We start from the raw sequence: 24,948 nt of genomic DNA, 5'->3' as shown, positions 1-24,948 counted from the left end.
TCCCCAGTTTTAAATGATTGGTTAGATTTACTCTCTAAAGTACACTCTATGGAGAGGATAACATGAAATTAAGAGTAAAAGTATACATTTTGAAAAGATATGGGCACCTTTAAAATCAAAGTATACATTATAAGATAAAGGAATACATATACTAATTACCTCTATATAATTCTACCTCCCTTTTAATTTATTCATTAATTGTTTTTATTTATTTAATTAATATTATAATTAATTCGTCTTAAATAATATTATTTGAATTACTTATTAGGAATTAGGTGTCATTATAAGAGTTTTATATGAATATGTGGATGTTTTTTTTTTTCTCTCTTTACTTTTTTTATATGAAAAAGTGTTTAGGTATGTATTGGTTATTCTAATCCTTTTTTTTTTCTTTATGCATTGGTGATGGGTATTATCACAAAAGTATATAATTGGTATAACTCAAAATAATAATTGGTAAAAAAAAAAAAGATGTCTTTAAAGGAAATATTCATTTGTATAACTGTATTAAATTTGCTTGAATTGAAAGACATAATAAAGTATAAAAAAAATTAAATAAAATCATTGAAAGTCATTATTTTCGCTTTATTTTAGCTCTCTTTAGCCTCTAACATTTTAAACTGCAATCACATTGAAATCAACAGTGGAAATATTGACCAAAGCCTGTGAGTAAAAAATGAGTATATATGACAGCTGTAATAGTTCATATAAAAAATGAACACTAGTGTTTAAAAGTTTGGGGTGGGTAAGATTTATTGAAAGAAGTCTCTAATGTTCACCAAGACTAAATATTAGAATTATTCATTTTATATTATATTATATACATTTTTTTTGCTATTTTTTATGTTTTAAAATATAATTTATTCCTGTAATAGCAAATGATTAGGTGCTCAGGAAACATTTCCCATTGTTATCAGTGTTAAAAACATTTAATATTTTTCCATTTCAATTGTATAAGTTATTGATGCATTGTGATGTGATGCATTATTTTCCGGGTTCTAGAAAGCTTGAAAGAACAGCATTTATTTAAAATAGAAATCTTTCGTAACATTATGAGTGTTTTTGCTGTCACTTTCGATTAAATGCATCATTGCTGAATTAGATTATTCTTTTTAAAAATAAATAAATAATGATCCAAAATCTTTGAATCAATGAAATGAATAAATTGCAGTTTTTGCCAAACTGTGTTTTTGGTGTATTTGTGTATGATTAAAAAAGAAAAAAAAACCTTGGCCTCATAAACATAAAAATGCCCCTGATAACCAGCTACAGGGTGCAAATATTACGCTTAAGTTCATTTCTGGCAACTGACCATATGTTTTAAGTTTAGATGTGGCTAATTTCCTCTCGAGTTCATTGTGGCTAATGTGTGTGTCTGTGCAGGCAAAGTGAATATGAATGTGCAGTGGGAGGACGACTCTATGGAGACTGTGCCTGTGGTACCAGTGCGGATAGCCTTCATGTTGGTGGTCCACGGACGGGCCTCACGCCAGGTGCAGCGTCTCTTCAAGGCCATATACCACTCGTCCCATTTCTACTACATCCATGTGGACCAGGTATGTCTTCAGCAGTTTTATAAATATCATCTATAATGATGAGAATATTCTGAAATGATTTAACAGCAGAAGTTGTGGTGTTGTTCATATGTTAACAACTGTATAAAATACAAAATGTAATAAATTTAAAAATGTTTATATAAAGTGTATTAGCTAATCGGTTGTTGGGTGAATAGTTGACCATCTCTAAGAGTTATAGTGGGGGATGGTAAGAGAGGGGGATGCTGGGTAAACAGTGGGCTCCAACCCTTCCATTCATTGAGTAAGCTGTTTCAAAAGCCTGATGGAGGATTATTAAATAGCCATACTTCAGTGTCTTCCACACCATTTACTCTCCCAGCTTGGCAAGTGATAGAGTGTGAACATGAAAGGCTGTTTGTTCACACACACACACACACACACACACACACACACGTAATGCCCCGTCCCTTAATTACACACACATACAAAAATACACTTAATGAGCCACTTGAATTTATGGCAGGAATGCGTAGGGTGAGTACTCTGTCTTGTGATTTCAAAAGAGTAGGATAAAGAGCTGCTTTTCAATCAGTCCATCATCATAGAGACAAGCTTTATGACTCCATAAAAACGAGCAGAGGAAAAGAGAGGAGTTAAAGGTGGAGTGGTATAACACAGAAAACACACAGGGAATCGAAGTCTGTGATGTTTGTATCTCAAGAAGAACACAGCGCTTCACACTCGCACATGCCAAGTTTGTCCCAAGCACTTTTTTGGCCACAAATATATATGTTCACAATATATGTTTTTTTAAACCTGTAAATAATGGATATATATCAGTCGATTTTGGTTATTTAATTGTGCATTGTGTTTAAATTAACTTAAAGTGAGAGTTGGATGATGGCAAAGGTAATCTTTTAAAAACTCTAATAATTGAATAACACTGTTCTGTGTAATCTTTAGCAAAATGTTTAAATTAATATCAATTTCATATTGTACATTACAATCTTGTGATGCCTAAATTCACTTGTAGCATTTAAAATGATTGATTTGAGTTTTTAGTATTTTGTTTTTTATTTATACAAAATTATATTGAATATTAATATTGCCTATTTATTGGTCATAATAAGTAATTGTTGGCAATCGGTTTGAATTTTAATATCTGTGTATCCCTACTAAAGGTTCTTAGATTTGTTTAAAAAAAATTTACCAATGGGGTAAGAAAAGTAAATTGAATTGATTTCATTAAGTCCTATATTATATTGTGCAATTTTGCTGACTGTTTGAAAAAGCCTCATCCACTTCATTCAATCCGTTTTTCCCCACAAGGTGCCCTTAGTAGATGGTCAGACTTTGTTTATCTCATAATAACGCTGGTCGCGTTTGACAGACTGATCCCAGATAAAGTTCTCAGGCTCCAAATTAACCAGAGCCTGTCTTTTTTCACCCCGCAGCGATCCAACTACCTGCACAGGCAGATGGTGGCTCTTGCTCGCCAGTATCCCAACGTCCGGGTCACACCGTGGCGCATGTCTACAATATGGGGCGGTGCCAGTCTGCTTACCATGTATCTGCAGAGCATGAAGGACCTGCTGGCCATGCGAGATTGGTCCTGGGATTTCTTCATCAACCTGAGTGCTGCTGATTACCCAATCCGGTGAGTCATGATCATCTCGCATTTTACATTAGATTATTCTGTAGATATCATTTGCATTGCTTGGATTGTCATTGTTTTCTCTCAGGGAATGATTCAAGTTTATTGGTTGGCACAGAGAACAATTGAGTTAACACCTGACTAGCATTTAGCTGTGGGCTGCTGGGAGATTAGTTCCAAGCAATGTCACAATTTAGTTTAGCAAGGGATTATGGGTAATTGTGATCACCATTGGCTGTTTGATCTGGTGTCAACAAGCTTGATGGTTCATAGAACTGTTAAGGGATTACATTTAAACATCTTGCTGAGATTGTACTTGTTTATTCAGAATTAGCTCAATTTAAGAGCCACAACAAAATAAAATAAAAAACCAAGGAACTTCAAGATATTGAACTTAGAGGGACTCTGAAATTAAATGAGAGCTTGTGAATTATTTATGTAAAATAAAGAGATTATGAATATTAGAAAGGAGCTGCACCAGAAAGTGATGCATAGTTTTTAAAATAGGTTTAAAAAAAATTATAGAGATGGAAAGAAAGGGGGAAAATATATATTATTTGTAATATTATTATTATTATTATTCATTTTTTATGTTATATTAGCAGAACTCTCATTGCAGTCATCTTGAAATTCTAAATAAGTAATAAAAATAATTACTACTGGTATTAATATAATAATACTGGTGGGGTTGTTGTTGTTGTTGTTTATTATTATTATTATTATTATGTGTATTATTATGTTTCAAAATTGTGTATTGGTACAAAATGTGTATTGAACATAAAATAATAACATAATATTGAAAGCATTTGTTTAAAATCAGTTTTTAATCCATTTTTTATATTTTTCTTTCCCAAATATTCTTCACATTACAAAAAAATACCCCAGTATTCCAGTATCTCATCACATTACCTGTAACTCAATGTGGCAGTTCTGTCTGTAAGCCGAAATGCGTCTGAAGATTTGAATTATCACCGTGATAAATGCCATTAGCGTGCATAACTCTTCAGTCCATAATGAGAGCAGGATGAGAGGTTGAGTAAGCCAGCTACTCCCCCGGCTGCAATCAATATTACAGCCATGTCATTTTCTGCAGCCCTCAGAAATCAGGGTGTTAGAGATCGATACAGCCCTGTGATGAATTCTGGCCTGCCCCACGCTGCCGTTCAAGGTTAATCCTGCCTCTCTGTCACTCCGTCGCACACCACACCTCCAGACCGGAGAGGAAAGCTACCTATGAGCCAAAGCCCCTTTAAAGCGGAAAATCAAAGAAAAATAATATGATTCTTTTTTTTGTTTGTTTTTATCTCTAGCTCGGAGTGGGTTCAGATGCGAGCTATAAGTAGCCTGTCAGTGTGTGTGTGTGTGTGTGTAGTGCAGTGATGTAGTTGCCATCATTTGTATTATACTGTGCAGAAACACCATTTCTCTAAAACATGAGGACAAATCGCTCCATTAAGGAGTCCGATCCGGCTCCTCCGGTCGCGGTGATGGAGAGTTATTTCTCAGTCCACTATCACAACAGAAACACAAGTCAGCAGAGAGGAAGCTGTAAGGAAAGTACTCAACAAAAGAAATGTTGAAAGACAGCGTGAAGTCCACAACATGAAAAAGTTATGTTCATTTATGTTTATATGCTTATGTACCCGTTATCAAGTGTTGCCACCACAGACTTCTTTTTCTGTCTGTCTGTGGCATTAAAATGTATAGATTGCAAGAGTGCCTGTCCACTTGTTTGAAGTATTTTTTTCCATTCAACTCTTTAAGAGCTGTAAGTGTTCATTTAGGAGTTATATGAACAAAACCAACCAGCTTCAAATCAAGCTACAAACTTTGATTTGAAGCAAAGAAATATATGAAAATTGGTGCAAAAAACAAGGGTACAAAATGTATGAATGCATTTAAGGAATTTAATGAGGGAATATTGAAAAATATAAATAGCCATTTGCTTTTAATTTATCTAGACAAAAGACAAAAAAAGATAAGAATTTAGATCCTAGATTAGAATTTAGAATTTTAGATTTTTAGGTAAATAGATAGGATTTTATTTTGTGAATCCTCTCTAAATTCTATTTTAATTTAATTACATTTTTTAAATAAATGATATCTTACAAATTTGCTTCTCACACAGGGTGATTGTTTTTTCCCAGATGTTTAGATATTTATATACAACTATATTTTATGTGTATTGCAAAATATGCATATTATACATGCAAGTAGTTTGAGAGTGTAAGGAAACTGACTAAAAAATTCACAGTGCAGTGCATCATGGGAGTGGCCTGGCACTTACCTGTTCGTTTGGCATAGTTTCTAAAGTGTACTTTTGGTGTAGTTATATAATCTCTGATTGGTGGAGATTTCTTTGCATAATCATGGGTAATGTAGATTTTTACCAGGGCTATCTGTTGTTGAATACAGTTATTTAAAAAAGAAGTTGAAATAATGCAGGCTGATGCCTTCAACAAAAGCATGTACCATCGATTAACAACCTCGTAGCTCACCATACATCTCTCTGTAAAGGTTTATAAGTTATCGTCAGTTCCCCTGTGGAGAAAATCAAAGGGATTTTTACTTTTGGAGCCCGACTGTTGCACTCCAGTGCTGTAGGTGAAAGATCTCCTCTGATTGGACAGAAGTGAGCACAGACTGATAGGTCAAGTTTGGACTCCATTAGACCTAATCTCAATTTGTCTACAAAGATTGAAGGGTTATCTTCCTGACATTGAATGTTTTCCCACTCTTGCTCCCAATGGCCTTTGACGGAGGAAGCGAGTGCAAGACAGGAAGTGAGGTGAGAGACAGACAGACAGAGACGAAGCCACAGACAATGTTCAGCTGCACGCCTGACTTCAGCGTGTTTGCAGAAGGTTGACATTAGTGACACTGCAGACTGTGCTCAGCTTCATAGCGGCTTCATAATTGCGTATGACAGCACGTGTTAGAGGTCCTCGGGGGACGTCTTCAGTCTTGGCCTTCCTAAAGACATTGTGCACAGCCCTGTTGCAGAACTCTTTGTCCGCATGTCGTGACTGCGGTGCCGAAGGGATGTGCGGTACCTGCGTCTAGTGACTTAGCTGCTTATTTTCCCCTGATGTCCGTCCTTCTGCATGGATGCCTGTGAAAGGGGCTAACAAAAAGCTCTCTGCTCTATAGTCGAGCCTGGACGCCAGGGGCGGAGGGCTCTGTTACACAGGGGCTTTGTTAAGAGCGCCGGGCTCTTTTCTTCCATTTATCCGCACCATCTTGCTCTTTTTCTCCAGCCCTATTTTTAAGTCAGCTCAGCTGCATTTATGGCCTTTTCATGAAGAGAGAAAAGGAGAAAACAATGAGTCTGGACTCTGTTGTTCTCTTCTTCCTATGTGGTCACATGGGCTCCATGATGCCCTCTTCTGGAACGGAGCAGCTCTACAAACCGTTTCGGAATGAAATACTAGCTTACTAAGTACTATGCAGAATATACTGTATTTAATATATCCTGTATTCAGGTTACTATATGAAAAATAGTCAAAACCATTTCAAATTCAGTTATTGAAAATAAATACAAATGTGACCCTGGAGCACAAAACCAGTCTTAAGTCGCTGGGGTATATTTGTACACTGTAAAAAAATTCCCTAAAATTTACTGTAAAAAACCGGCAGCTGTGGTTGCCGGAATTTTACCGTAAAAAATACGGTAGCAACGTTTTAGGTTTTAACTTAAATTTACAGTGAAATACCATAATTTAACTGATAAAATGTTAATATACCAACCTATTGAAGTACTGAAATCTGTTTTATACCTTTGTAATACACTGATAACCACCAAATGCAGGTGGTGATGAGAAAGTCACATGATGAACCAAAGCCCATTACAAGCAGCTTTTAAATAATAGCATACCAGATTCCAGATTTTCAAATAGTTGTATCTCGACCAAATATGGTCCAATCCTAACAGACCATGCATCAATGGAAAGCTTATTTATTATTATTATTATTTATAAATTACAGATGCACTGATCGATCGGCCAGGGATCGGAATCGGCCAATTTTCCTCATGATCGGCTCGGAACAGTGATCGGCCGGTCAGTCTCACTTCTTTCCGATTTCGAGCCGATCCGTTTTGTTACCAGCGGCACAGGCAATAAAGTCAGCCGCTCATTCTCACTCTCTTCTCTCCGACGACCCCTTCTCTCTCTCACACACATCTCAATCGCTCCGGTTAAATAGTGCTTGTATTGCTCATTATTTTAGTAATTCCCGCAGGTTTCGCGCTTACACCAAACGCGCGCGCACCACCACTGATCTATATTAGTGGAGCGCACAAGCAGTCTCAAACAGCTTGTGAGCCACAAATACCTGTACAAATAACTGCACTAAAACGTTCAAATACATACAAAATTATGTCAAAATGCCCGTCTTGGCGAGTATCCAGTTAAACATCAGTTTTGGAAAAAAGAAAGAGAACGCATGTTGTGTAACAGTATATCGGGTCCGTGGATAAACTCTTAAAGGGCAATATTCCGGCTGTTGTCTGTCATGCTAATCAAAGAACAAAAGACAAAGAAAATCACTTTCTGCTCTTGACTGAATACGTTTTATAACATTAATGGTAAGCATTAATCTGTATTTAATTTTTACAATGAAGATTACAGAAATTTTAAGTATCATAAAACACTGGATGTGTTATTTTACATTTGATTACTCTCATTTCTGTAGTATTTCTTAACTGAATAAAAACTTACTTAACCTGAAAAACTTAGTCTCGTAGCACTCTTTATTCTATTGCATTTATTTGTGCTGTTGTTTGCAATTTTTTTATTTGTTCTTATTTTATTACTGACTTTTTACTTGTGTTTTTTTAATGAAAAAAAAACTTTGCGTTGAAGAAAAGTAGATTCTTGTTTGTATATGCTGTCAATTATAGTTCTTAGAAAGAAAATCGGAATCAGCAAAAATCGGTATCGGCAGATCACACTAACAAAAAATCGTAAATCGTAATCGGCATAGAAAATTGCAATCGGTGCATCTCTAGTATAAATCTCAGTTTTGAAAAATTTACACTTTAGACTGGTTTTGTAGTCCAGGGTCACAAATGTAAATACAAATGTTAATGTGAATGTGAATTATAAGGTTAATGAGGATTTAAAAGTAAAATTTAATGCTACATTTAACTCTCCCATTGGCTTTCATTTCCTGTAATTTGCATTCTGAATTATGATTTGTCTTCTTGCATTTATTTGTGTACTTATGTGATTTATTATTTTTTGCATATGCAGTATGCAATAAATATTTCATATTGTATTATGCTACATCGTTGGCACATGACCTCACTATGTTGCATTCAGTTATTGAAAATAAAAGCACATATATATATATAGACCAAATACTTATTTTACCGAGGAATTTACCAATTAATTCTTTAAAAATCCTACAATGTGATTTTCTGGATTTTTTTTCTCATTTTGTCTCTCATAGTTGAGGTATACCTATGATGAAAATTACAGGCCTCTCTCATCTTTTTAAGTGGGAGAACTTGCACAATTAGTGGCTGACTAAATACTTTTTTCCCCACTGTATATATATATATATATTTAAAAAAATTATTTATTTTTTTTTGGTTCTGCTTCCACACTTTTCGCAGTCAAAAGTGGTACAAAACAGATATAATTAACTTCCAGTTCATTCATCACTATTGAGATCCAGTTGGGCACATTGCATTATGGTATACAGTATGGTGTCCTCATGGTTGCATTATGTGCAATTGTAGCAGGTCATCCAAGTATTCCATGCCTAGAGAAATTTTTGAGAGACCTCAAAAATTAAGCATAAACATCCCCTCTGTCTCTCTTTCCCCTGCTCCCTCCCACTCAGACTGTTGCTCATTATTATTGCACAGTTTTGACGGCACTGCAGTCAGATTTCAAATCTTGCTGGTAGCTCGGTTACAGAATACAGCACTCTAATAGCCTGAGGTCTGAGTTTAGCCAGCGCAGGGAGTGACTGGCAGCTGTACATGCACTGAGCACTGGAGCAGGGTTTAATTTCAAATGCCACACTGGCTTTCCCATGCTGATCTTTGGCAAACAGGAAGACACAGTAGGTCAGAGTGCATTTGTGTGTTGATCTTTTTACCGCACAGCAGTTAAACTTTTAACGTGGCTGTATAACAAACAGGATGATAAAGCGTCTTAAGCTACTGAAACTTAAGATACGTGTGAGATAAAGTAAGTGTGTGATTGACGTGTGCGGCTGTAGTCATGTAGACGACATCATGCAAGTGATGATGGGATGACAGCGTTTAATATGGAGCTAAAAATCACATGCAAACATCAACAAATTCACCTCAGCTATTTATAACTGCTTGGTTGCAAACAAACATTTGTTGCCTTCAAAATAGGAGACAATTTTCTTCTTCACTTATTTTTGCAATTAATTCAGAACCAACCAATCTTTTTCGTAGGATTAAAATGTACAGACTTTGCACATACAAGATATAACAATCTCCTTTTTTTTCCTGACCTTGTTACACTTGTGGTGTTCCTGGTCAAAAATGACCAACCAAAATTGCTTGTAAATTTCTTGTTTTGCTATATTATTACCAAAAATTGGAATCGATCTTTTATCAATTAGCACAAGTTTTGTATTTGGTTTTTGGATTGGATGGCTTTATGATCTGAGCTTATGCACCACATTTGTGGGGTGAACATTGCCAAAATGATCCACAATAAAAAAAAAAAAACTTTTTTCACAACCAGTTCCAAAAAGAAATATAAAACCAGTGCTAACTGAAAGAAAACAAGTTGACAAAAAGTTTTAATCCAAGATTTTGTGAACATAAAGCATAATGGCAGACTTAAGACTTAAAGGTGGGCATTTTTGGCTGGGAACACCAACTTAGGTAAAGGACTTTCACCACAGCACATGGGGTAAAATTTGTAAGCTTTATAAGTCAATTATAAGGTTATAATAAGAATTTTAAAGTGAAATATGATGGTACGGCGCCTATAACATTGCAGTCTCTCATTGACTTTCATTGTAAGAATGTTCACAATTACTTTCTAACAATAATTTGCATACTCTCTTGCAGTTCTTGTTCACAGTCAAGGCTAGTAACCAGTAAGATGCTGGTTTGATCCTCAGAAATGTGAGCCATGACTGTTGTTCCTTTGAGCAAGCCATTTCTCAAATTCCACTTTCCCTGGTATTGCGATAAATAAAGATTTTATTATTCTTTTTATCTTCAGTGTGAAGTTCTTTCCTCTGTAGCAGAAGCCTGCAGTGAAAAAAAAACAAATGTGTGAGAGGAGTGTGTATGGGGAAAACTGACTACAGACGTTCAGGCAATGCATTGCGACGGGCGGTGAAACCGGGCAGCTGGCATCAGGGGCTGAATCTGGCTCTGTATGTGAGCTTGGACTCACCCACAATCCCTCGTGCTCCGCGCTCATTTACACTGTGGCTCATTAGCCTGATTAGCAAACTCTCTGTTATTCTTTCTCTCTTTCACTTGTTTTCTGTTTTCCCTTCCAACATTTTTTCAATGTCTCCTCAGGACCAATGATCAGCTGGTGGCCTTCCTGTCCAAATACAGAGATATGAATTTCATCAAGTCCCACGGGAGAGATAACGCTCGGTGAGTGCTGACGTGTGATCACGCTGATGGCTTATGGTGCCCAAGACACTCAAACGCGTGCCAGTCGCACAGAAGGGTGCCTTTTATAACCGACAAAAATAAATTTGTAATTTGCATTGTTGATAATCGCCAACAGATTCATCAGAAAACAAGGTTTGGACCGACTTTTCTTCGAGTGTGACACCCATATGTGGAGACTTGGAGACAGGAAAATTCCAGAAGGCATATCTGTGGATGGAGGCTCTGACTGGTTTCTGCTCAACCGAATGTTTGTGGAGTACGTCATCAACACTCAAGATGACCTTGTGACCAACATGAAACGTTTCTACACGTACACACTCTTACCTGCAGAGGTGAGACACCAAAATGATGTAAAATGAATGTCAAAGAAGTAAAAATGTGATGTTTTCCAGAAAAAAAAATCTAAAGATTCTTGAAGGGATAGTTCACCCAAAAAAAAATTTGTCAATAATTACTCGCCTATCGCTCATCTTCAGAACACAAATTAAGATATTTCTGATGAAATCCGAGAGCTTTCTGGCCCTGCATAGACAGCAACGCAACTACCGCGATCAAGGCCCAGAAAGGTAGTAAAGACATCGATAAAATAATCCATGTGACATCAGTGGACTATGACATCATATTGTTGAATAAAGTCTTTTTTTATTGTTTTCTTTGTGAACAAAAAGTATTCTCGTAGCTTCATAAAATTAAGGTTGAACCACAGACTATTTTAATGATGTCCTTACTACCTTTCTGGGCCTTGAACGTGGTAGTTGCGTTGCTGTCTATGCAGGGCCAGAAAGCTCTCGGATTTCATCAGAAATATCTTAATTTGTGTTCCGAAGATGAACGAAGGTTTACAGATTTGGAACGACATGAGTGTGAGTACTTAATGACAGAATTTTCATTTTTGGGTGAACTAACCCTTTAAAGCAATGGAACTTCACTACAGAGAGAATATATTTTGCATTACATTTATTATTGTTTTTTCTTGTTTTTAACAAATCTAAAGGAATTTATGAGTGAAGTTTAAGTTTAAACTAAGTTTTTTTTTTAAATGGGGTAAGAAAAATGAAGTATATTATTCTTATATTCATAATAATATATATTCTCTGAAAACAATTATCTTGCACAATTTTCATTTTTGAATTAAATGCATCTTGTTTTAAGGATATTTAGATTTTTTTTTTCCTAGAAAAACAAGACGATAATAATGATCAAGAAAATGACTTTGCATTGCACAATATTCCAAGGATTCTGCTACATTAATTCACTAGATTGGCTTTTCATTAATATTTCTCACTTATTCATGAGTTTGAAGTTTACGATGATAAACTGAGTAAATTTCCAAAAAGCGAGATGAATTTGCATAGTTTTATTTGCTCATTTGCATTCTGTGTTTGCTCATTTGAAATGACTGTGTCAAATGTGTTAGTTTTAATGAAGGGCTTTTTGCTGTGCCGCGGCGAAATTGGATTCTTCGCTCTGTCTAGGGCTAGTTATTCACCGCTGAGATATTGGATATTGTGGCTTGAGAAGGCAATTGGCCCTTTTTCACTGATGTAGACATTTAACACACTAGACCTCCTGACAGGGCCATTCTGTTAGACATCCATCTTCATTTTATCAGATGTCATTATTCTGTTTCAACCTCTTAGTCATCTATTTTCTTCTCTTGCTCTTCACCTCTCACCGTCCCTTCCTATTTATCATCCTCCTCCTCCCCGATCCTCTCTCTGTCTTCACAGTCGTTTTTCCACACGGTTCTGGAGAACAGCCCGCACTGCGAGAGCATGGTGGACAACAACCTCCGCATCACGAACTGGAATCGAAAGCTGGGCTGCAAGTGTCAATACAAGCACATCGTGGACTGGTGTGGCTGCTCGCCGAATGACTTCAAGCCCTCCGACCTGCCCCGTTTCCAGGTGAGCGTCTCGTACCCTTCCCGCGATGCTCTCAGCCCTCTCGGTGTCCGACTGTATCAATGGAACAGTTCGATGAACCCGATCATTAGTTAAACACTTTTAAAGCCATTTCCGTGACAGCGCTGACCTCACGCCCGAAGGAGACCTACGCCGCGTCCTGTTTAGTCTGAATAAGCACAATAGGCCTTTAATTTACCTTTAACAAACACCTAATAGTGTGAGACAAGCTCTCCAGTCAGTAGCGATTTCAATAGTGATTAGAAATCCAATGAGACTGAACTAAAGGAAAGCCTTGCTAACTCATGCCTACACAGGGGATCTGTAATTAACTGTGGCCGGCAGAAAAGGACGATGAGGGATCAATTGCGAGGCGGTCTCTCATCAAAAGGATTCTGGTAGTGAGTCTAGGCAAGGCAAGGCAAGTTTATTTGTATAGCACATTTCATACACAATGGTAATTCAAAGTGCTTTACATAAAATAAAATAAAAACAATAATCACAACAATAAAACAAGGAATTTAAAAACTTTGAAAATTATTAAAAAAAAAAAAAATTTGATTTAAGAGGTTTAAAATGAATTTAAGAAAACGATTATACATATAATATAGTGCAATCAGTTCGGACATCGCACAGTGCTCATTCAATAAACCCCCCCCCCCCCCCCCCCCCCCCCTACCTTTGGTCTGGAAGTCTCTCATTAGCCTCCAGTACAGAGTCGATCCTAACCTGGTCATGCCCGACCCCGGTGTTCACTCTCTTGAAATTAGTTTGAAAGTTGTTGTTCCCAGCCTGGTGATTTTCACATAGCTGGCTGTGCTTTATTTTTTCCATTCCGCTGCAACAGAACTGCAACTTTGCATTTTCTCTTGTGTTGCTTGCAGTATGGTTTCACATTAAATCACGTTTCCTCATAAACTCCCTACTGTGAGCTTGTGTGCCAAACCATGACATCATCACCGTGTGCCACATCAGGCAGCTTTGCCACTTGTTTGCTTTTTCCCAAAACCTACCAGCTGATGAAGGAATTCGTTGCATCCAGTGGGGACATAATTATGGATTATAATGACTTATACTGTCTTTTTACGCGTTGCGTTGCATCGTGCTGCGCAAACATAAAACCATGTCTGCATTTGTGATCGGAGATATTACAAACAACAAGCCCTACTCTACACTGCCCAAAAAACTCGCTTTAAATATATAAAATATAAAAACTCTTTAAATATAAAAAACATACTTACAGTCTGTGAGTCAGAACAGCCGGCATTGTAGTCTACTCTACCAGGATCAGGAAACAGTCCTCCATAAAATGTGCTGCACACATCTGAATATTTGGGTTGAAGTGTTCAGGAACAGCGTTGTAAATACAACTTAACCACTGATTTCTAGTCGTGTCCATTTTTGGAAGGCCAAACAAAGTACTTTCACAACGAAACAGCGTCACACACGGCGGCCTTGAGTGAGTGGCGGCGGCCTACAGTGAGCAGAGGCCGGGGGCTAGCGTGAGGAACGGCGCGAGGGTTGGAGTGAGCAGAGAACGGCGCGGCCGGCGATTTCGATGAAGGAGCGTCCGGAAGGACATGTGACGACTCCGGGCTGAACTCCAAACTACAGCGAGAATAAAAGTTACACCTTCTTTCTTTGCGTAAACATTTGGGCGGCGTTATGCAAATCTTCCCACAAAGCGACATAGATATGTGGGGGCGTGTTAGAACGAGCCGTTTTAGGTAGGCGTAGCTGACTCTTACCTTTTATAAAGAATATCTCTTTGGATTTGAGACTTTAGTCTTTGCAACTTTACAGATCTTCTTTATGCACCAAAAGCTTGTAACACTCCAAAGAGAAAGGAAAAATTGAAATCGCATCATATGACCCCTTTAAATAAGGGCTGAAAACCCAGCACCATCATCGGCATATTTCGAGCCTCGCTAAATGTTTACAGCCACAACTGCTCTACATAATGGAGTCCTTTCACAGAGCCTGCGGTTAACTCATCCAGGCCTGTGCTGGGGGAAGGGTCTGCGAGCGTTTAGCGGGTCATTATCACTGAAGGCATGCCCATAGTGAGTATTGAGTAATTATTCTGTGACAATACCTCCTTTCTCACAGACAGCTCTGAAGAAAACGGACAATGGGAGAGGAAGGGAGGCTTGAAATGTGTCATGGCAGTTCAGTTTTTATCCACGCATTTCTCACCCCTCACCCTATAGAGGCCCAAACCGTATAAAAGAGCTCTCTCGACATGCCTCTCCAAATCACTTTATTATTTTTTTTATGCTTTCTCTTTTTCTCCCATCTTTTGACTTTTAAAAAAAAAATCGTTGAATTTTGTTTAAAAGGATAGTTCACCCAAAAATGAAAATTCACAGTAGACTTTAGTGCTATATTGAATTTAATAACAGTTTTTACAGTGGCACACACTGTATAAAGTTCTAGATTGCATAACTCACAACTTGCACTATTGTTTTGTCAGCTGAACAATCGGTATGTTGTTAAATAATAGTACAATCTATTGAATGCACTGCATTTCTATCCCTCACAGTCTTGGTTTCCGTCCTGTCAGAAATGATGGCGCTAACCTGGCTAAGGTCTATTAACGGTTTAAACTATTTGTTTACAAGTCATACTGCTCTAGTTTTCCTGAACTTTTTCTTTGGTGTTGCACGGAATAAAGAAAATCATATGGGGTTGGAAAGCCATGAGGATGAGTAAAGGATGACAGAATCTTAATTTTGGGGAATTTTTGTTCCTTTCATGACTCGTGTTTTGATTTTTCCATCTTCTAGGACGCTCTCCTGAAAGATGTCTGTCAGGGGTCTGATGTTGCCTGAAAACTATTTCAAGCATGAAGATATTTGATATTTTTGGTTCTCCACAGATGTCGTCCTTCTTCTTATCTGTTTTATGTTACACATGTTAGTCTGCGGGGAGGCGAGGTGGATGTGAATAAAAAGCAACACCACCGTTTCATGCCAGACATATGCCACTTTGATTTTTACTTTTTGCCGTCAATTATCTCTGGAGAATTTCCGTTTCTGATTCTTTTAGCTTTTTCCCCTTCTAGCACATCATTCTGGATGGTGTGCCACGCTTTTCAGTTTTCCGTCACTTCGCTCTGTCACTATCTCTCTTTCTCTTCCTGCTTCTCACAGTCTCAGCAGGTTGTCTTGTCTATCAGCGTCTCTTTGTCTTCACACTCACGCTCTCTATTTCTTTCTCTCTCTGTCTTTGTCTCCATCAGCAAACCAGCAGGCCCACATTCTTCGCAAGGAAGTTTGAAGCCAGTGTAAATCAAGAGATAGTGAATCAGCTGGATGCCTTCCTGTTCGGGAGTATGCCCCAGGGCACGCTGGGTCTCAAGGCCTACTGGGAGAATGTTTTTGATGAAGCGGATGGTATTCACAGCCTGTCCGACGCGCATCTCACTCACTATCATGCCTTCGCCCGATTGGGTCTGGCACGGACTACCAACTCGTTACAGGGTGACACCAGTGACAACAGCTGCAGGTCAGTACGCAGTCTATTGTATGTTTCATTGACATGCAAAATGAGTTGTCAGGATTTGCTGTTTGTGTTTAGATCAGTGTTGTTAGACTGCAGAGTTTAGCTCAAATCCTGATCAAACTCACTTACCTGTGATTTTCTAGGGATCCTAAAGACTTTGAGCTTGCACAGGTGTGTTTGATTAGGGTTGGAGCTAAACTCTGCAGAACATTAGCTCTCCAGGGCAAGATCTGAAGAACCCTGGTTTAGATTATCTAAGTCTATCGTTTTGACTTGTTTGGGGTTTGCCATTGACTTTTGTTGTATGGAAATGAGCAGCTTGCACCTTCCTGAAAATCAGTGGGTTTGCTTCAGGAACCAGATTTTACACTGAAAATCATGAGACGACTTAAACTGGTTGATGATAGTTGAATGATGATGGTTTCATGCTCAGCAGTCAATAATTCATTGCACATTATAGTCGATACAAAACTGTTTTTTTAATCCTTATTGCAAGAGAACCTGTTTTTAATGTAGTTAATCTTATTTTAATAGGTTTCTTAATAGTTTTCAAGGATTTCAAAATGACATCTCATTTTGCTAGCTTCTAACTAGTCAGATGAATTTGCACCAAAATGACAAGGAATCTGATTGGATGCACAGCTTTTGACATTGTCACGAAAAAATATGTGAAATACTGTAGAAAAGTACTTTTTAAAATTATAGATAATTTAATCAAAAGTGTTAATACTACACCCTACTTTTGATTTATATTTAAAGAAATATAGTAAATAATTGGTATTTCATTTAATACGTTTTCAGCCCACTGTGTTTTAATACATTTTGAATATTAATTTAGTTTAATTTACTGTTCATTTTATTTTAGCGATAATTTAATTAGTTGATTTGATTACGGTTGTACTCCATTAAAACCCATTAATATTTCTCTATTGAAACCTCCATAAAAATGTTTGGACTGTGAAATATTTCAGAGATTACTTTTGACTTTGAGTTTCAGTTGAGTAATGATTCTGCGACTCTAGATCATACTTTCTGATTGACATCCCACCAATCACTGCTCTAAATAAATTAACTTCATAATTTTCAAGTGAATTGTTCCTCTAACATTTGTGTGTGTCCATGTTTTTGTTAGTGTGGGTTTTTCATAGTAATTATGTTTTGTTTATAGCCGTATGTATATTGGCACTCTAAAAGCTAAAGAAGTGCACACTCATTTGTGCTGTCTGCCGAGGGAAGCGCAGCTTTGTTTGATCTCACTCGCAGCAGATCTGAAGTTCCTCCGCTGTCCAAGCATCTGTCATTACTGAGATAGAGAAGAGAAGAGAGAGAGAGAGACGGACGGATGGACAGAGCCAAGGGAGGATAAGGGACAGAGAGTTTGTCAGTCTGGCTGCTGTGTTTATGTGTTTATCAGTGCAGTAATGGCTGGCGTTTCTGTGCGAGGAGAGCGCCGGTGCGTTCAGACAAGTGAGCCACAGTATTTGGACCCTGCAGAGGGACTCGTCAACACAAGGAGGTGGTTGTTGCTGGCCGGTGGGGGTTGGGTGGCGGCGCTCGGTGTTTTTCGCAGCCCTCTGTGACATCAGCGGTAAGAGGCTGAGGTGGGCCGCTTCAATAGCTGCTCTGTTAGTCCCTGCGTGCTGCCCACCTCCTGCGGTGACAGAGGACAGGGAGGAGGTGGGGGCGGCCACACCGGTGTAAATATTTGCTGTTCTGCTTGTCAGGCGAGCGGTGCTGGGATGGAGCACCTCTAGCCTGAGCTGGAATACTGATGAGCACGTGGCGGCGGAGCTCAGGGTGGAGATCGCCGTGAGAGCAGCCGTCCGCTCCGCATGGCCGCCTGCGTCTCTATCAGCTCCTGCTGCTCCTCCTTCTGTCTGTCTGTCTGTCTCAGTGTCTCACAGCCCAGCGCTTCAGTCACCTCTCTACAACCCCATGTCTAGAGAAAATAAACTTCACTCAGAATACAAAATGATTGGTTTGGTTGCTCAGAAGTTTTTCAGCTTTTTTTTTCAAGTAAAGAGCATGTGAACAAAACCAGAAAAAACTTTGAAATAGCAAAGACAGTTACTAGTCGAATAACTGGTCTAGGTCCTATATTTGTTTTTACAGTGCAAACTGTCTAACAGTTTATAAATATATATATATATATATATATATATATATATGTACACTACCGTTTAAAACTTTGGAGTCAGTAAGATTTTTTTTTTAAATAAAAAAATGTATGCTCACCACGGCATTTATTTGATCAAAAATACAGTAATATGAAATATTATTAAAAAAATTGCAGCCCTTAATTCAGTCTTAAGTGTCACACGATTCTTCAGAAATCATTATAATATGCTGATTTGGTGCTTATGAAACATTCTTATTATGAACAATGTTGAAAACCGTTGCACTGCTTCATTTTTATTTTATTTTATTTATTTTTTTGGAAGTCTCTACTCTAACCTTTGATGCAATTAAATGCTAAAGATTAAAAGTATTACTTTCTTTTAAAAGACCCCAAGCAAATGGAAAGTAATGTTATACAAGGAAAAAATCTGGACTAATCTGTTTGGGATTATCTGAAGTGGAACATTTCTCATGTTAAACCACCAAAACAAATATATTATATATATATATATTAACATCATGACCAGTAATAAATATTATTTATAAAAAAATTCCCCAATGAAGGCCCCTTTGGCAAATGTGGCTGAAAGGTCCATTTGGACCCTAAATGCAAGCTTTGCGAATTGTTAAACGAGGGTTAAATGATTTCTTTTGTGCCTTTAGGTATTTTGCCATGGGACATCCTGTGTCTGTCCACATCTACTTCCTGTCTGATGAGTTTCAGGGATACCTGGTCAGACATCATGCCACCAACCTGGCAACCAGCAAACTGGAAACCCTGGAGACCTGGGTTATGCCCAAGCAGTTCTTCAGGTTCACCTATCCACCCAATACCTTCAACAGACTGCAGTTTGCAGAGGTTAGTAAACTCACTGTATTACAACACACACTGGAGAAGAAGTATTTTCGTATATTCCAGTAGTTGAAGCATGATGGGTAGCACATTTATGTGTTTTCTGTTGAGAACAGAAACTGTCATCGTGCAGTGTTTCATAAATAAAAGTTTTAAGACAATGCGTATTTTGTTCTGGCTCACTGCAGTAAAAATGTCTTGGCAGTCTATAGGTGCCAAATCACCCCCGCGGTACCCTCAGAATGTATGCATTGCTAAGAAAATTGACCTCCGAATATTATTGGCAATCTTACACTGCTGCACATTGTGCTTGACATACTCCGTTAAACAACCAATAATTCAGGCGTTCTTCATTGATTTAGCTGTCAGGCAGCGCCATACCTGTCATCTTGCCCTTTGGCGTAATCAGTGATTTGTCTGCCACGAGTATGGGGATAAAATAATGACTTCACGCTGAACTGCCCTCAGTTTATCTGTTGGAAGCCAAGGGTACATGTTCCATTTCAGGCACAAGAGTTAGATGTGGATAGATGACTTTAAACTGCATATGAACATCTCTAACTAGTTTATATATATATATATATATATATATATATATTTATATATTTATACGGTCATAATTATACACTTCCTTTGCTGATGAAAGTGACAAACAATTCAAATTAATGGTGAACAATCACTCTACTCTATTTTGAATTAAAATATTTAATGTTTCACGTGTTAATAATAATAATGTGAGTAATAAAAATAAATATAAAAAATGATCTGACTCGAGTTATGGCTGCTTAAATTGTATTTTTGCCATCATAGAAATAAATTGCATTTTAAAGTATAATAAAATAGCAAACAGTTATTATGCATAATAATATAATTATTATTAATAATGTCACAATATTACTGTATTTTTGATCAAGTAAAGTCTGGCTTTATGAGAAGAAGAGACTTCTTTCAAAAAATGACAAAAATCTTACAGACCCCAAATTTTTGAATGGTAGTGTATAATCATATATTATATATAAATGTATGACTAGTACATGTTCTTAATTTATCTGTGTGGGAAAAAGTTGATTTTGGAGCCTGCCTGGATGTCATTTCCCAGCATCCGTCCTTGGGGGACACACATAGACAAGACAGCAGAGCTGTAAAGTGCTTAAACCAAGTCCAGCTGGGTCTCAGGCATCTTCCCTACAGAATGATCAAATTGATTTGTATTGTTTTACTGAGGTGCGGGCACGGCCGAGGAGGGATCAAGCGTAAGAGACTCCCGCTGTCGGTCACGTCCTCGGTAGAAATTTCTAAGAGTGGCCAGAGGGAGCTAACGTTACATGGCTGCAATCCACCAGCACCCCCCATCCCAAAAGTCAAATTACCTCACAGTGGGAGAAACATTACACTGGGCACTGCTGATCATTTGATGCAATTATGCTCATCTCAGCTGGTACTGGCTGTCCATATTGGTGCCATCTGTTTACTTACGATGGGATCTTGTGCAATTCATTTGGCTGTATGTTCCTCTCTTAGGGAGCCACATATGAATGTACAGAATGTACAGAGCTCAGGCATCCCGGTACTCTGGTGTCTTAGGGGACTGAATTTTAAGGATACAGAAAGTTTGTACAGCTTCCATAGCAATGAGGGCCTGTGCAGTGTCTGGAGGGGGTGAACTGACACATCTCTGCATCAGGAGCGACACACTCTGTCTCAGAGGCCTCAGGACTTTGTTCTCTTCCTGCCTCACTTGCCTTCATTCTTCTTCACTTTTACTGCTTCTGCCTCTTCAACTTTGCTTTAGATCAGTGATTCCCAGCCAGGGGTATATGTTACCCAAGGGGTACTCTGGCAGGTTCCAGGGGTACTTGAAAAGATTTTACTTAAACTTATGGAAACATGTTGAAAACTGTGTTAAACTTACAAAATATTATGAGAAATGTAATAGAAGAATATAATAAATAATATAAAATCAATATTAATATATTTATGTAAAAGCATAAAAATTATTTTCAGATTACGATGAGGTCCTTTTTTAAAGAAACAAAAAAAAATGTTTTGAAACATGAATACTTTTATTTTGCATTTAAGGATGCATTTTTTGATGCAACAAAAGTGACAGTAAATTATAATGTACAGTGTTACAAAAGATTTCCATTTCAAATAAATTGTGTTCTTTTAAATTAATATTCATCAAAGTATCACGTTGATACTAAAATATTAAGCAGCACAGTAATAATAAACATTTCTTGAGCAGCAAATCAGCATATTAGAATGATTTCTGAAGGATCATGTGACACTGAAGACTAGAGTAATTATGCTGAAAAATCAGCTTTGCCATCACAGGAATAAATTACATAAAAAGGTATTCAAATAAAACAGCTAATTTACATTGTAGTAATATGATGCAATATTACTGTTTTACTATATTTTTCATTAAATAAATGCAGCTTTGGTGAGATGACTTTTAAAAATATTAAAACATTTTACTGACCCCAAACATTTGAACAGTAGTCTGTGTTTGTGATTTATATGTGACTCGATCTGTTATTCACCCACAGCATTGATTTGTTTTATCAATGATTTAAAAGTGGCTTTAATATAATTAATCTTCATGTTAAATGATATCCAGAGTGAATGGGAACATTGGTTTGTGTCAATAAAGGGGTACTTGAACCTTACTCACGGGGCTGTAAAGGTTCACTAGGCTAAAAGATTGGGTGGAAACTGCTCTTGACTTTCATGTTAAATATCTGTTTTTGGTTGTTTCCTCTCAATAATCAGATTGGAACAGACTGGGATGCTAAGGAAAGGATATTCCGGAACTTTGGGAATCTGATGGGACCCATGGCCGAGCCTGTGGGGATACAGAAATGGGGGAAAGGGTCAAATGTGACCATGACTGTGGTGTGGATTGACCCCACCAATGTCATCGCTGCCACCTACGACATCCTGATCGACGCCAGTGCTGAGTTCACTCACTACAGGCCTCCGCTGAACCTGCCCCTGCGGCCCGGCATGTGGACCGTACGTGTGCTGCACCACTGGAGCCCTGTGGCAGAGACGCGCTTTCTCATCACTCCCCTTACCCACCACAAACACCTGCCTATACGCCAAGGTGAGAGTTACACTGTAATACGGAAGGTGACAAAGATTCACGAATGAATCGTTCTTTTGAACTGGTTGTTTTTGATGATTCAGTTGAGCTGATTCCAAAGTATGAGAGTCTTCAGTGTAAGAAATTAGTTTGGGGTAAAATGTTGAGTTGGGAGACATGATAGAATTTATGAAGCCTAATTAAAAATATAGTGAGAAAGTATGTATTTAACAACATTTTTCATTTAAAAAAAAGGAAGACAGAAATACACCGTATGATGATTCAAACGAATCAGTCAATCATTTATTGAACCTGTTTTTTTTTTTTTTAACGAACCATTTGAACAAAACAATTCCCTAAAAATGAATTAAACTTCTTAACGCTACTCTTTACAATATTGTTCTTATTGTTATTAAATTAACTAAAATTAACTATTAGATGAAAAATGTAGACAAAATGTAAAAAAAAAAAGGTTTGGTAACACTTTAGTATAGGGACCAATTCTCACTATTAACTAGTTGCTTACTAGCATGCCTATTATTAACATATTGGCTGTTTATTAGTGCTTATAAATCACATATTCTGCATGACCATATTCTACATCCATAATCCTACCAAATACCTAAACTTAACATCTACCTTAATAATTATTAATAAGCAGAAGATTAGGAGTTTATTGAGGTAAAAGTCGTAGTTAATGGATTGTTAATATCGAGAATTGGACCTTAAAATAAAGTGTGACCAAGACCAAAGATTTAAAAAAGAAAGTTTCCCTTGGCAATTAGCTGAAAGAATATAAGTTTAAGTTGAAGAACTAATATTATTTACTGATACTAAAATAAAATTTAAATTAAATCTAAACAGAAAAAACGTATATAAATGACTTAAAAGAAATTCAAATTAAAATATAAAAATAAAAGCTAATAGTAAGCTGATAGTATATAAAACACTGGATTAAACATACACATTTTTTTCACAAAAATAGATAACCTCCAATCCACCAGCGCGCAAGCATGACATACCAACAACACGTAAGCTTTGATTTATGCGCTGTTCCAGGATCGTATATATAAATTATCCTTCCTCCAGATGTAATGACTAATCCTCTTGCATTTTGGGTGCTTTTTTTTGAAGACCATAGTCTGACACTATGGTACGCTGTATATTAAACTGCCTCAACCTTTCAGGTCATCCACCCCCCTGCTTTCAAAGGCACTTTCTGTCTTCACGTCTAGCTCTGTTCTTGGGCCGCTCGCTTGCCTATATATAGCCCCGGCTCACAGTCACGAATGAGTAATACACATCACGCCAGGTCACCTTTCATTGGAATAAACTCCAAAAAATTACTGTGCTGGGGCCACGATTGGTATCTAGAGCCCATTAGGGACATTTGGAAATAAGTGTGGTGTGCAGTCATCAGCGGATCTGTCCTCAAAACACTCCTAATGAGGGAGAGCTTGTGATTGCGGTTCAGTGTGGGAATGGGCGGGTGATAAACACACGTGATTTACCAGACTGTCGTATGATTAATGTCTACGGCAGGCATCGAGTTCTTTTGCTCTCCGTGCCTCTGCACCCACAGCTAATAAAAGTTTATGGAGTGTGTTTATGCGGCCCAGGTCGGGCGGCACGCTGTAAGCAACGACGCCATCCTATCCATGCACTTCCTGTGAGCGTGAAATGGCATGTTCTGGAAAGGAGGTGGGCCAACCTGGAGAGGGGGGGTCAGGAAGAGACACAGAGGGTGATCTGTGAAGGGCGGCTGGAGAGAGAAGTGTGAGGAGCCCGAGGAATTCACCGCTTTGCCTCCATCCTCACAGATAAATGAGCTGTTGTTAGCCGTCTGGTGTTAGATGATGTGATGCAGACTACTGGTCTAGTTTATATTTGAAGATGTGTTTAAAAATTAAACAAAGTATAGATATTTAATGCCATTTTGATAGAGATTTTGTAAAATCCCAGCTGTAAAGTTTTTTCATGCCCTCAAAATAGACTGAATGTATTAAAACTTAGTAGAAGTTAAGTTACAGCATGAAGCCTCTTGTGGCTGGAGACTTGTCATCTTTTTCATCATCTTCCTTAGAAATCTTCTGTAACATCATAAATGTCTTTAGTCAAATGAAAAGTTAAAAAGAACAGTGTTTATTCAAAATAGAAATGTTGTGGTACAATATACACTACTATTCAAACGTTTGGGGTCAGTACATTTTTTTCTTTTTTTTTTTAAAGAATAATTAATACTCTGCAAGGATGTGTTAAATGGATAAAAAGTGATAGCAAAGACTTATATTGTTAGAATTTTTTTCTATTTCAAATAATTAAGTGCTGCATCACAGAAATAAATTCAATTTTAAAGTATATTCACATAGGAAACCAATATGAGAATTTGCAATAATATTTCACAATATTGCTGGGATTTTTTTCTGTATTTTTCTGATCAAATAAATACAGCCTTGATGAGCATAAGAGACTCCATTAAAAAAACATAAAAAATCTTACTGATCCCAAACTTTTGAACAGCAGTGTAAATAACTCTGATATAACATTGGTTTACAGATACAGATTTGTACCCACACAAAAATAATAATCTCGTTGACATATGACCAATTACCTCCCATCCACCAGCTCAACACACAAATTCAGCACTAACAAACCTTAAAGCTAATGTGGATGTTGCATACTT

The 24,948-nt window shown here is 37.5% G+C and overlaps 1 protein-coding gene across 1 annotated transcript in view; it reads left to right on the top strand.

Moving 5' to 3' along the window:
* The window catches only part of LOC107567884 (xylosyltransferase 1-like), a 75,392-nt gene that overhangs the window by 41,285 nt on the left and 9,159 nt on the right, over positions 1-24,948 (top strand). The window contains exons 3-8 of the mRNA XM_016253665.1: positions 1,384-1,556; positions 2,972-3,174; positions 10,700-10,780; positions 10,917-11,133; positions 12,532-12,708; positions 15,947-16,212. Of these exons, the coding sequence (XP_016109151.1) occupies positions 1,384-1,556; positions 2,972-3,174; positions 10,700-10,780; positions 10,917-11,133; positions 12,532-12,708; positions 15,947-16,212 (1,117 nt within the window). The remainder of the gene's footprint in view (positions 1-1,383; positions 1,557-2,971; positions 3,175-10,699; positions 10,781-10,916; positions 11,134-12,531; positions 12,709-15,946; positions 16,213-24,948) is intronic.

This window comes from Sinocyclocheilus grahami, unplaced genomic scaffold (genome assembly GCF_001515645.1).
Source record: "Sinocyclocheilus grahami isolate Dianchi unplaced genomic scaffold, SAMN03320097.WGS_v1.1 scaffold27.1, whole genome shotgun sequence".
NCBI lineage: Eukaryota > Metazoa > Chordata > Actinopteri > Cypriniformes > Cyprinidae > Sinocyclocheilus > Sinocyclocheilus grahami.
Note: the sequence above shows the minus strand (reverse complement) of the source record. Positions and strands in the feature narration are given on the sequence as shown.